Genomic DNA, 13,787 nt, shown 5'->3' on the forward strand with positions numbered 1-13,787 from the left:
ATCCTGCACACAGTCTGCTGCAACTTCTCACAGAGTGACCCCTACCAAACTCTAATTAGTCAGCACAGTAATTACTGATCGTGCTCAAATGCCCGTGGTTATTTACAACACGGATACTGCGCAGAGCACAGAGCACTCCACTGCTTCACAGATGGACATCTCAGTGTTTTTGTGGGAGTTTTTCCATCTGAAGCCATTCTGATGATTCTGGACACAAAATGTGAGAATCTATCAGCGTTTCCACTGAATTAGAAATAGTCTCACAGCACGCCTCTGAGATCTTCCAACTCTGTAAACTGGAGATTTGCCCTGGAATACTATTTGTGTGTTTCCGACAGTAGGGTTAGGCAGCTGAGGTGACTGTAGGGAAACTATCAGTCCTAACTTAACAACCTCTAATTGGATGTATTTTGCCAGTTGTGCTACTGAATGCCACTATTAGCATGTAGACTCATCTCATCATCAGTATGCCCAGGTGCATCTTTTTTGCAGACCTGCTGTCATCAAAACCATCCAACATCAAAGGTATGCATTTAAAGCTTAATCCAGGCATTAAATGAGAACACTGTCTGCCAAGGCTAAATCAACATTTGCAGAGGACAGAATACATGTTTCACAAACTAATATGCTTGAAGTTTCAAACCAGAAGTTGGATAAAATCATTATTTCATAAGTGACAAATAAATCTGAAGCAAATGCTGTAAAGGTTGGAGTAGTTCTCTGAGTAACAGCATCATTTTATGTAAAACCTGAAAATCAGCCAAGCCCCAGAGGGTATGAAATATAGGTTAATACTGCATTTAACAAGCTGTGTTCAACTGAGAGATTCTTAAAACTGTTGGAAAGGTGCAAGTCAATGCTTAAGTCTGAAATCTGATCAACCTATCTCTAATAATCAGCTATGTACCACAGGCCTTCGAGCTGGCTGTAGTTAAACCTTTACTCAAAAAGCCATCTCTAGACCCAGCTGTCTTAGCTAATTATAGACCAATCTCCAACCTTCCTTTCATATCAAACATCCTTGAAAGAGTAGTTGTCAAACAGCTAACAGATCATCTGCAGAGGAATGGCTTATTTGAAGAGTTTCAGTCAGGTTTCAGAGCTCATCACAGCACAGAAACAGCTTTAGTGAAGGTTACAAATGATCTTCTTATGGCCTCTGACAGTGGACTCATCTCTGTGCTTGTCCTGCTAGACCTCAGTGCAGCGTTCGATACTGTTGACCATAATATCCTATTAGAGCGATTAGAACATGCTGTAGGTATTACAGGTACTGCGCTGCAGTGGTTTGTATCATATCTATCTAATAGACTCCAATTTGTACATGTAAATGGAGAGTCCTCTTCACACACTAAGGTCAATTATGGTGTTCCACAGGGTTCAGTGCTAGGACCAATTCTGTTTACATTATACATGCTTCCCTTAGGCAGCATCATTAGAAGACATAGCATAAATTTTCACTGCTATGCTGATGACACCCAGCTCTATCTGTCCATGAAGCCAGATGATACACACCAATTAGTTAAACTGCAGGAATGTCTTAAAGACATAAAGATGAAATGCACAAAAAATGAAGTTATTGTACTCGGCCCTAAAATTTTAGAAATATGGTATCTAACCAGATTCTTACTCTGGATGGCATTACCTTGGCCTACAGTAACGCTGTGAGGAACCTTGGAGTCATTTTTGACCAAAACATGTCCTTCAATGCACATATTAAACAAATATGTAAGACTGCTTTCTTCCATTTGCGCAACATCTCTAAAATTAGAAATATCCTATCTCAGATGTCTTGATGCACGCTCAATTATCCAGGAAAGGAAATCCCAAAAAGTTGATTCTGTTCATCTGGACGTAGCGTTTTCAGTGGGAGAAACGTTTCGTCACTCATCCAAGTGACTTCAGTCTCAGTTGACTGCGTGTTTACCCAACCTTATAAACAGTACCTTTGCATAATGACTGAAACTAGCACCACTGACAAACAGTGGGCTGCGAGGTTAGTTTCTTTATCATTAATATTGTTCATTATTTTTGCAAATTGTCATGACCACTGATCAATGACCATTGAAAACAGATCAGAGTACTGTTTATAAGGTTGGTGTTACGCTGCAATAGGTGTAAGGCTGCTGGGGATTCCCACTAATGTGTTAATAGACCTCTCTGCATTTACTCATTAGTTATTATTAACCTCTGTCTCTCTTCCACAGCATGTCTTTTGTAGGCCTGTCTTCCTTCTCTCACCCCAACCCGTCACGGCAGATGGCCCCGCCCCTCTCTGAGCCTGGTTCTGCTGGAAGTTTCTTCCTGTTAAAAGGGAGTTTTTCCTTCCCACTGTCGCCAAAACACCGTCTTATAAGAATGATGGTTTGGGTTTTCTCTGCTGTAATATTGTAGGGTCTGCCTTACAATACAAAAGTGCCTGAGGCGACTGTTGTTGTGATTTGCTGCTGTATAAACAAAATTGAATTGAATTGAAGTCCAAATAAAATTTAACCGTTTTAACATTAAAAATAAACTGACTATCATAGTGGAAAAAAGCAACAAAGAAACAGCAGGGCCTGGAGCAAGGAAAGGTCCCCGCAGCTCCTACTTTGATTCTACAAACATGATGAAGGAGGAAATCACAACAGTTTCTGAAAGACGTGCAGTCTGATTGTTTCCAAATGTGAATCACTGTGTTAAACTGAAAATTCCATTTGGCCAAAACACGCACTACCCTGCTGGCGTGTCAGGGTCGACAACAATATACTGGACATGCCAATTTCATCCAAGTACAAGCAGAACCATCAAAGCCATAAAAAGATTCAATCTATTTTCTTTTTTAGCCTTTCTGCACCTCTGTTGGTCTCCCAGCAGTTTATGCATGTTATCAAATGACTGAAATGTGTCCAGAAGATTGGGCAATACTATGAAAACACAAGGAATAGCCAATGTAGAGCAGTGCACAGGCACGTGGTATTTAGTTCTTACTTCACTCACAGAAATAAGGTCCTCCTATGGCTTTATATTCTTGATAGCTTTGCTTAACTAAGAATATTTCCCTAAAAATATGAATTTTCTGAATCTAAAACACCCCGAGCCTGAACTGCAGCACAGTGCCAGTGAGTACAGACACCTGCCTGCCAAATAACCAGACTGCAGCCAAAAATCTGGACATTATCATTCATTAGTTACAGCTGAGATTTTTCTTCAAACCACCAAAATATTACATCAATTTGCTGACCGTAAATGTGCTTGTGATGTCGAGAGGTTCGTGTTTAGTCCAAGTTAAGCTGCATGTTCAGTGTAAAGCCACCAGATTCTTCATTTAAGCATGACTTAAGTCCAAGACATGTGAGTACACATCTGTGAAAGACTGCTAAAAGCAAAGCTTTTGTAATTAGAGCATTTCATTACTGAACTAACATTTATTTTAGGAATTTAAATACTTATCTCCCTACTCCTGAATCTCAACCTTTCATCCTGTCACATTAAATGTTTGTGCAAAAGTTACTATAATAAGATTGAACTAAATTACATTCAGACCTGACAGGAAACTGTTTCTCTAGCATACAAATTATCTTCTGCAAACACCGTCTGCAGCACACGTCCCCTCATTTCAACCAAAACGTAAAAGATAATCTTCTACCTGTGTGTAAACAAGTTTCCACCACCACGACTCTCTTAGTGTTAGCGCTCTGTTTCCTCCAAATCCTTACCCTCTCTAATCTCAGACTTTTCTTCTTCGTACCCATCACTCATTACGCTTACCTGGCAATGTCTGATGAAGAGCGCGGCTACTATGAAGCTCAGGACCAGTGATCCCAGTATCATGGAGTTACAGAACTGGAGGAACCACACACTCAGCAGGCTGCTCACTTGAACAAGGTACAGCGTGGTCACCTGTAGAGAAACACACAGTGCTTTGAAACAGTTGAAGTAGGTTATGTGTGAGGATGTGGACCTGCTGCATGTACATATGTATGTACAGTACATACGTGTACAGTAGAAACAATCACCAACAACGTAAAGAAGAAGCGAGTGAGTGTTGACTCTTGACAGTCTGGACCAATGAAAGAAGCTAGACTGTATGGGACAACATTTCTTGATTATGATTGGACAAAACTAGTCAGTCAACGGTAGGGTTGAAATCATTTGTTTGTTTGTTTTTAAATAAAACAGCAGCACGCTGTGGATTCTAACAAGTTTACAAAAAAAATCAAAGAACATATTAATATTATAAAGACATTATATAATCTTATCCTGAAAGAGCACCTCACACTCCGACTGCTGGCTTACTTGTGATTCCTAGAATTTCCAAAAGAATGGGAGGCAGAGCCTTCATAATTCTCATTTGGATTCAGGAGACAGACACCCTCTGATAAAAATTAGCTTTTTGACAAAGCTTAAGGTTGAGGCTGGATCAGGTGACCCTGACCCATCCCTTAGTTTTGCTGCTGGAGGCCTTCCCGTGACGCACTGAGCATTTATTTTCCACTCGTCTCATTTCCCTCCTGGTGTGTCCTTTTCACTGCTGTCACAGTTCTTTTAGCCCGTCCTTTATTTCCGAAGCAGCAGATACATCTGTGTATTTGATTTGGTAAAGAGTTCACACTGGATTCACTTCCTGATGTAACCCTCCCATTTAAACTGGCCTCCCATTAGATCCTGTGGCCCCTGAGGTTGGGTTTGTGTTTCCTCTCAGAATTAAAACAGGAATCTGTCCTAAATCACACGTTGGATGAATGTGTCAACCACTACACCTTGTTCTGCCAGTTAAAAAGGAGTTCTTTTTTCTTTGTTGAGCTTTTCACCTCCACCTCCAACCACCGTACTCGACATGAGGCTTGGGGAATGCTAGCAAGTAAAGGCCACACAGTATATCAAGGCTACATCAGCCCAGATGTAAAATGAATGTTAATCTACCATAAATAACTGGAAAGGTCTAACAATAGAAAAGTTGGAGGATGAAAAACTTTAAGTTGCATAGCTTTGGCTCCGCTCTCCTCTCTCTGTGTTTTTTGAAGCTAATTGACCTGGTGATGCAGAAACTGGCATAAACCTTGAAGCCAGCAAAATGGCATGCATCCATGGAGCTGGTCACCCCGACAGACATCCCCAGCCTCTAACATATCAGTCAGCCAAGAATAGGACCACCATCCTGACTGAGCTAACCATGTCACAGAAGGAAATTGGAAGGAAGAGATGCACATATGGAGACCTGCATGTTACTGGAGTGTCTTGAGTTAAGCTAAAGAAGGCCAGGAAGTAGCTGACAGAGAACGCAGAGGAGGAGAAACACAATGTGGAGGGAAAAAAGTATCCAGGAGCCAGCTGCAGGGATAATAGGGAGATGTCCCTGCTGCTGCCCGTCTGCTTGGAGATGTTCTGAAAACGAGGCCGAAAACACTGCTTTCCTCAACTGTGCATGACTTCACACGACCTCTTGCAGACAAAATGTATCTGAAAATATCCCAGACACGAATGGATGTAGCCTAAATATTATTTAATAGTTATTTTCACATTTGGATGTTAAAAAGAAGAGGGTGGAGGAAACGTGTGCACGAGGTAACTAACACCAGAACCTCCATGCAAACTAAAATGGTATCAAGCCAGAAAGTTGGCAGAACTTTGTGAGAAAGCCCGACTTTTTTCCAGGTGCACCTTCTCTCTGTGTGCTGGCAATAGCAGCAGCAGCAGCTCAGTTTCTATGAATACCACACGCAGAGGTATGCAGCATGCTCCGGGCCTAACACGGCAAAACATCAGTGAGAAGTGGCTTCCAGCTGGTGACCTTACAGCAGGCCCTAGGCCACCACCTGAGATTCAACAAGCAGGAATGCTCCATAGGTGTTCCAGCTACCTGTACAACTACCCGAGTTAAGCTGTGTAAAAGTAAGGCTGTGGGATACGTTTTAAAACACGACGTAAAACAATCAAAAATACACTTGGTGTGTTGCAATAAATGTTCCACTTATTGTTCTTTTTCTTACAAAGTAAGAATTCCAATTTCAGTTGGACATTATGGTTTTTTCATGAGGTGAGCGCCACAAATCAAATCCTACTCACCTCCACTGCACGCGAGTGAAAATATAGAAGAGAGGAATAGTTTGAGCAAATAAGACAAAAACTATCTGCATTGCAAACACCGCTGCGAGCAAGTGAGGAATAGAAAATTCTGGTGTTTGTAAAGTGGGTGAACTGTGCGTGAATATATGTCTGTCCTTCCAACGCTGAGGAATAGATTCCCAGAAAAGTAACGCTTCTTGTTTTCCAATCAATGCCAGTTTTCTGATGATTTGAGCTTCTCTTCACCTTTTCTCACCTCTCATGATGCAAAACCTGACCTCAAACTCAATCTAACCCCAACAACTCTCTGCCTACTCTTCAGTCTTTAGATAACATATCTACTATGGGTAGAGAAAGATAGCTCAATATGATAGGGCTACTGTGTCTCACTAACTCAGCGCTGCAACAAATTACTTGCAGACCAAAAGGATTTTTCCCACAGCTCAACAACGGAAAAACAGACAATTGTTGCCAGGACACCTAAAGTCAGCTGTTATACTTTATAATATATTAGTGTTTAATATATGTCAAATTTTTAAGCACCTAGAAAAGCTTAGTGCCACTGATTGGGACACATGGAACTATAACCAGAAGGTAGAAACCTATAAACATCTGGCCCTTCTTACCTGTGTAGTTGTTAAGAAGTCACCGCAGTCCAGGGTGTAAATGACGAGAGCCTGAACGAGTAGAATGAACTGGTTGAACTGCCAGGTCAGACAGAAACAGAACGTCGTCACATACATCAGCCACACCATCACCTTCTGAGGAGGAAACACAAACATAGGCACACACAGGGTTAGACGCTTAATCTGCATAACTACAGCACACTGTCTGATCACATTTCTTCTGTGCTGCTTGTACTTCTAAATTATTGAGTGGCTCGCCTCATCAGGCTGATCTATGTGGCGAGCTTGGGCTATAGCTCTGATCTAGTGGGGAGCGCGGCGCTTACCTGCTGTAATGTGGTGAGCTGGGGTCTGAGGTAACAGGTGATAGCGGTGACCTGCAGCGCTAAGAAGGGCAAAGACCAGTTCTCTCTGAGGGAGATGGTGAACTCTACACGAGTAGTATCTACCCTGAAAGGAGAATGATTGATGAAGCCATGGAGAGATGGTGTTAAACCGTTTCAGCTAAACACCGTGAAGGAAACCTAACAGAAGTCTGGAACTTCTGGTGGCTTCAGAAAAAGAAAAAGATGAAATCCTGAGATCATGGCGGCAGCTTTCAAAGCGCTCCGAGGTTGTACAGTGTTTACTGCTCCAAATGGACAGCAGAGAAAACGCCAGGAGGGTTTTTGAGACTGTTTAAACTTTAGTGCACTTCCAACAGTACAGAAAACTAGGCAAAACGCACACACCAGTAACACAAACTGACAAAAGAAGAATTAGATCTGCTTGTCCCGTACACGCTCTGTCTGTTTGGTTTTGTCAGTGGATTAGCTACACAACCTGGAAGGTCCACTAGCGACCAACTTTCAGCTACGAAGAAAACTGCTTTATTTATGGACAGCCAGTCAGTCACTTCTTCCACTCACTTTACCCTCATTCTCGTGATACGCACCAAGCAGACATGAGTGAGTGCCTGTGCAACATCAAGTCAACTCGTTGTGTGAATTTAAAGCCTTTCTTTCCCTATAATAATAATATCTATATATATTTGACACAATCGTAATAAAAAAAAAAAAAGCAACAGCTGAATCAATATTCAGGATGGACTGGCAAATTCTGGCCTACACATAGACTGTATATAAAAGATGCACAGAGCCCACAGGTCTAAAAATGGCCAGTAGGGGGAGATTCCAGTGGTTTCAAAAAGAAGTCTGATTACACTGATGCCTATGAGTGCATTCCTTCTCAAATGATAGCTTAATTTTTATTAGACTTAATTTAATTTTAGTGTTAATTGCTACTTTTAAGTCTTTGTTCATATAGCAGGGATTTTAATTTTGACATTAAAGTCTCATTTAGACTGAAATAAACCACAAAGTAGAGTTCAGAGTGCTTCAAAGCTCGGCTGCTTGGTGACTGAGAAGTTGCTGAGTGTGCACTGACCTAATCACCCCCTCGATCAACAAATTAAAAAAAATAACTAAAGAAATTAGGAAATAAAATTGGTTCTTGAAATGCTTAAAAACATTTAGGGAAAATAAAAAATCTCCTGGAAACTGAAAGTGACTGATGTCACTGACATGACTTTATGTAGGCACAACCAGCTGGTAGGAAGCTAAAAACAAGGATGAAATATTTTGTCAATAATACTGATCTATTAATAAGTCCGCTGCTGATGTGCAGTGCACCTAACACACTCTTTAAAACTCTGCTCACACTACAGTAAAGAGCAGAAGTTTAGAAGAGACTCTGTGGGACACCGACTCTCACATAACCTGAAATTTCTGAAGCTTTTCTGACCCTCCGATACACTTAGCTCACACCGCTGCTAAAAACCATGTGTGAGTAACCAGATTATTGATGTTCCCTGCAAACATCTGTGTAGTATGACCCCCACTGATCACTTGCATAATGTATATGCTCAGATGTTGAAGTCACTAATTTAAGAAATTAAGACGATAGATGCTTCGAGCTAAGAAACACGCACGGGTTTGGGATTTACAGCCCATCACTTCTAAATCCAGACGATTGGTCTGAAGTGAATGCAAAATACGCAGTTATGTTTCCAGAGGCTTCTCTTCCATCTGTGGGAGATTTTTAACTGAAACCTAGTAGAATGTAATCTGGGTTAGACAAAAATTTCAAGGTTTGCTACACAAGGTTTGTTATATAACAAACAATGTGACGTTCCCAACTCTCTCAGTTGCCTTTCACAGCCTGTGGATTGATTTGCACATTATGTGAAACACTCGGGATAGATATTCCACAAAAATACAAATAATGTGACATTTATGCTCACTCCCAAGTGGCGGTCCAGCGTCCCAGCATCAACAGTGAGCAACACAAAGGAATCGCTTAAGTTTACTTCACACTAATGTCAACAAATGACTGGTTCAGACCAAAGAAATTGATTTTAACTTCGCATAAGGAAAGCAAAAACATTTGGGGCTTTAGATGGTATTTCACTACTGACAGCATATGTGAAGAAACAAATGAGCTACTGCTTTCAGCATTCAACAATGTGTCATGATTAAGTAGGCGGGTAAGCTAAGATCAGCTAAGATTAGCCAGAAGAAACCCATCTAATGAAGGATCAACGTCAGGAGGGAATTGGACTCTCAGAGAGCTTCATCCAAACTCAAGGAGGGGAGCTAACCTACTTTGTCAACTTAACCGACTAACCATCACCAGGTGGCTAAAGCCTCAGTCACACTTAGTCATGTGAAGCTAAAACTTACATTGTACTGACTTTTTTGACCCTCTTAATTCAAGAGCATAATCCTAGCTATGGTGGTCGCTGTAGGACAAACATTTGAGGTCACTTAAGAGTGATGCTAGCTGTTAATGAGTCAGTAACATCCCTTCTTACCAATGACACTGATATTGAGGTGTGTTTCTGAGCATAGCATTCCTGTCAGTAAGGCTTCTGTTTTTGCCACTGTTACTAGCCGTTGTTTGCTGCTGTTAGCCATTATTAGCTGCTGTTAGCCGCTGTTAGATGTCTTTGAAGTGGATATAATATCGTTGGACTCTTGGTGAATAAACTCTCACATGATGTCACAATGTAACCAAACTGTTAGAGAGAAAATTTGATTTTTAGAACATTCAAGCCTAACGTTAGCTGGAATGATGTTAGCTTATAAACAGCTGCTGCTTGTTGTTGTTGTTTGGGTGGTTCATTTATGAAAACATCAGTTTGTTGGAAGATATAATTACACACGAATCTATTTATATTTACCAGTACAATATCATTTCTTTGTGTTACCTAACCTCAAAAAGTTTCCGACTGCACCTTTAAGAGTTGATCTATAAAAAGTAAAAAAAGGACTCTTTGTTATATTGAGAGAAAAACTGCCATGACAGAGTCAAGTGCGAGAAGAAAAGAACTAACTCTCTCCTCCTTCACTGTGTCACGCACACAGACAGTTATTACTCACCTGTTAAGGATGTACCAGACCCCGGTGAGCGCACCAGCAAGCCAGGAGCCAGACAGAAGCCACGCTGTGAGGTACAAAGCGATCACATACACAGCTTGGAGCGAGAACACTGTGTAAATATAAAAGTACACGGGCTCCAAATATGACTGGGCCACACACACAAAAACACAGACACACACACACACAAAGGGAAGCCATTAGTTCATTAGGCAGTGCGATTGAATGCACAGAGTTGACAACAGTGACAGCAACTGACTCGGGCACTCGAGAACACTGTGGCATTTTCAAAGTTGTGTCTGATATTTCACTCCCTGACATTCTTGTCTCTCGGTGAGACAGCTGATGAAGCTTAGTCGCGCTTTCTCGGTTAATTGTTATGCCAATACAGAAACCTTTTCCTCCAGTGTGACAAGTGTAAGGGCTCCGAGTCATGTCAGCTAAAAAGACAGAAAAACAAAGGAATGCCACTGCACCTCAAACACCTTCTCATTTGACTACGATCATTACAGTAATAATGCCAAAAGAAAATAGATTTTTAAAAACACTGGAGAGTGACTTTACTTTCTTCCCCACCCCTACACATAAAAAGGATGTGTTAATTAACAGAACAAATGACAAAAGTCCCAGACAGTCTAGCTGGTGTAGCTGAGGTCTTTAATCTTTTGTGTGTTACCAGCCGAGATGACAGGTGAGTGTTGTATTACCTGTATGGGCAACAATCTGTAGAGAACACTGAGAAAGACCTCTTGGTAGATATTCATTCGCTGCAAGAGGTTAATGGTCCTCTTGGATTCTGTCAAGTTGTCATGGATCAATTCTTTGAGGCCTGCAAACACAAAATTCACACACACAAACACACCATTTAAAAAATGCCACCAGTTCTTTAATATTTTTTACAAACTGATAATTATTATTGGCTTTATGGCAGCCAGGAAGGAAGGGGTGTTAATGTTTCTCAAAGCTCAGCTGGCTCATTCATTTAGCTCGTGCCATTAGAGAAAAACAACAGGGTCTGAAATTTGTATCGACCACTAAAAACACAGCGTGTTCTGTTTGAAGTTAAATTCCTTAATTGCTCAAAGCAAACTAGGAACTCTTCAAACTTCACTTCCTGAATTTTAGCAAACTAAATGTAGTTTGTTCTGTTTTTCTCCCCCAAAAACTTCCCTAAATGACCCAAACAGCGGCATCTAATAAATAAAGCATGTGAAAATTTCCTGCAGTGCTTTATTGGAGATGGGTTGTGGGGCAACTTCATCCCCCATGAAATAATAAAAAAAAAAAAACTTTGAGGAAAAAAAGATTTTTGGTTTAAAACATTAAAAATATAACAAATGCGCCCCGTGTACAGACGGGTGTGTCCTCACCGTAGAGGCCTGGATTCGAGTCAGCCCTCATCTCACCACCAAAAAACAGCAAAAAGCCAAAAATATAAATCTTCTTGTTGATTTGGCAACTCTTAAAGTTTTTGTTATTTCTCGGATACGCTGATTTAGGTTTCTCAACCTTCTTCATTTGCATCTCTTAAATTGAGAATTAATGGCCAAGACCACGCACCTCGTCTATGCATGAAGATGAAAAATGTGTCATTTTTGACAGAACTATTCATTATTCTGCTTATAAATTGTTACAAACTAGGACTCAAGTTTCCACTAACTCAGTAATAAAAACACAAAAGCACGTGTGCATCTTTACACAGCACGTCATGACAAAGTGACCTGGTTTTACAAACTGCACCTTTAAGGACTGCTGGATTTTCACTGTATATAACCGATCGATTTCCTCTGACTCAGAGTGTGTGGCTGACGTGGCTCATAAATACGAACCCGCAGAGCATTATCATCACCTCTGCTTTAGTGCATTTCAAGTGCTCTCGCTTTTTGGGCTTGATGGTCTGCAACTTTACTGTTTTAGTCCACTCTCACCTCCCATCAGTGCGGTTTTCAGCAGACAAAGACAGGCAAAGTTAATGACTAGCTGTGGAACGTAGAGGAGCTCTTAGCAGCTTTTTACAGCCAGACATTTTCCTGTGATGCTGGTGGGGACACATCAAAGAGGAAAAGAAGGTAAATATTGGACTTAGATTTGCTAAGCTGCCAAAAACATTACTCCAAATGAATGCTAATGTCGGATGCTGGATGTGGCAACGGGGAAATATTTAAAAGGACATATTACATCAGTGTTTTGCACACAGCTGGTTTCTTCTCCATTAAATGGGAAAAAAGCCTCTTTTTTCCAGTAATTGACGTTTAAACTATAATTTAGGTTTATTACTACTTAGCTGCCAAGGGCATCAAAAGTGGAGAGGCAAGGGGCCCTCGCCTCCCCTCACTTTATGCCCCACTCTCACATCCTTCAAAAAGATTTCAAGTTTAGGTCTTCTTGCTCATTTTTAACCAAATCTTTTCTTTTTTCATGCTTTAGCTGGTCAGACACGCCCCCCTAATATTTGTTTTTTGGTTTTATTATTGTGGACTCGCCACACGATTTAAAGTCACTGTACTACATTACCTCTGCACTTACATTTTAAATTCATCTTTAGACTATGCTGGGCATGGCGAAGCCCCTCGGTCCATCCACTGACTGGAATGAGCCATTTTAGCTCCTCCCCCGTTAAACCAACTTTCTACTGAGTGGCTGCCTCACATAAAAAGGTATAGAAGGCAAATGGGTGGGTGGGGCTTCCTGGGACAGCTAACGTAAGACTGTATTAGGTATATCCCTACTCCATGACATGATATCATACATATTCAAGAGAAGAAACATAGACCTATTTATGTGGGGCAGCCAATCAGAAGAAAGCTGGTTGAATAGGAAGGGAACTAATCAGACACAAAAAAAAGTACAACATAAATAATAATTATTTAAACTCTAGTGAAAGTAAAAGCTCCACTTTAACATGAAAAACTCAAAGGGAATACACCTACAATGATCTTTCATTATATACCTGGATCACTAATACCACCACAGGAGGTCAGAATGAAAGCACAAAGTGTGGTGATTATGTTGGGCTATGTTCTCTTTTCCTCTTCCAAATGAGATTGCTGAAGTGGTGTTTTGTCTCTTGCCTCATCTGACTTTTAAAGCTATGCTGCTACATGTTCTAATCTCAGCAATTACTTTGGTCCAATGGCATTATTACAGAAGGGAATGATGGCAAGAATTACCAAAATAACACCAACATATAAAAAAGAATTACATTTTAACATTATTCTGTCACAGAAAACACTGCTGCTGGTGTTATATGAGCTGATGCGCGCACTGATAGCATTAATCCATATTGGTTACTCCATGCAGTATCATCACCATGTACTCGGTTTGACTGAAACAAAGTGTGACATGGAGCGAGGAGCGAGGGCTGACTTTCTGCTGCAGGCTGGGATGTGTCAGCCTGATTTCCGCTGTGTTCTTGATCCATGTAAAACCATAAAAACCAGCACGGTTTTGCATAAACAAAGTGCACATTACCACCCACACGCATGACCCACTCGACTTTGTTCATTCATTTACGGCATTTGCTGTCATGCCTTTCTTTTTCCACCTGACTCTGTGTCCTGCTTTGCTCGCTCATCTGGATTCTTTCTCCTATTTTAGCTCATTTATTCATTACATCTTTCCTTCACATATCCCTCCTTTTATTTCATTTCTTGCTTTTTCCATTATTGCCTCCTTTCTCACTTTCTTCCTATGCCTA

At 40.9% G+C, this 13,787-nt stretch overlaps 1 protein-coding gene across 3 annotated transcripts in view; it reads right to left on the minus strand.

The window, feature by feature from the left end:
- The window catches only part of dpy19l3 (dpy-19 like C-mannosyltransferase 3), a 73,372-nt gene that overhangs the window by 41,150 nt on the left and 18,435 nt on the right, over nt 1–13,787 (minus strand). For all 3 annotated transcript variants that reach the window (XM_031743711.2, XM_039613589.1, XM_039613597.1), the window contains exons 5-9: nt 10,798–10,919; nt 10,094–10,239; nt 7,001–7,124; nt 6,675–6,809; nt 3,751–3,882 (exon numbers count right to left, since the gene is read on the minus strand). In XM_031743711.2, coding sequence (XP_031599571.1) covers nt 3,751–3,882; nt 6,675–6,809; nt 7,001–7,124; nt 10,094–10,239; nt 10,798–10,919 — 659 coding nt within the window. The remainder of the gene's footprint in view (nt 1–3,750; nt 3,883–6,674; nt 6,810–7,000; nt 7,125–10,093; nt 10,240–10,797; nt 10,920–13,787) is intronic.

Source organism: Oreochromis aureus, linkage group 1, assembly GCF_013358895.1.
Source record: "Oreochromis aureus strain Israel breed Guangdong linkage group 1, ZZ_aureus, whole genome shotgun sequence".
NCBI lineage: Eukaryota > Metazoa > Chordata > Actinopteri > Cichliformes > Cichlidae > Oreochromis > Oreochromis aureus.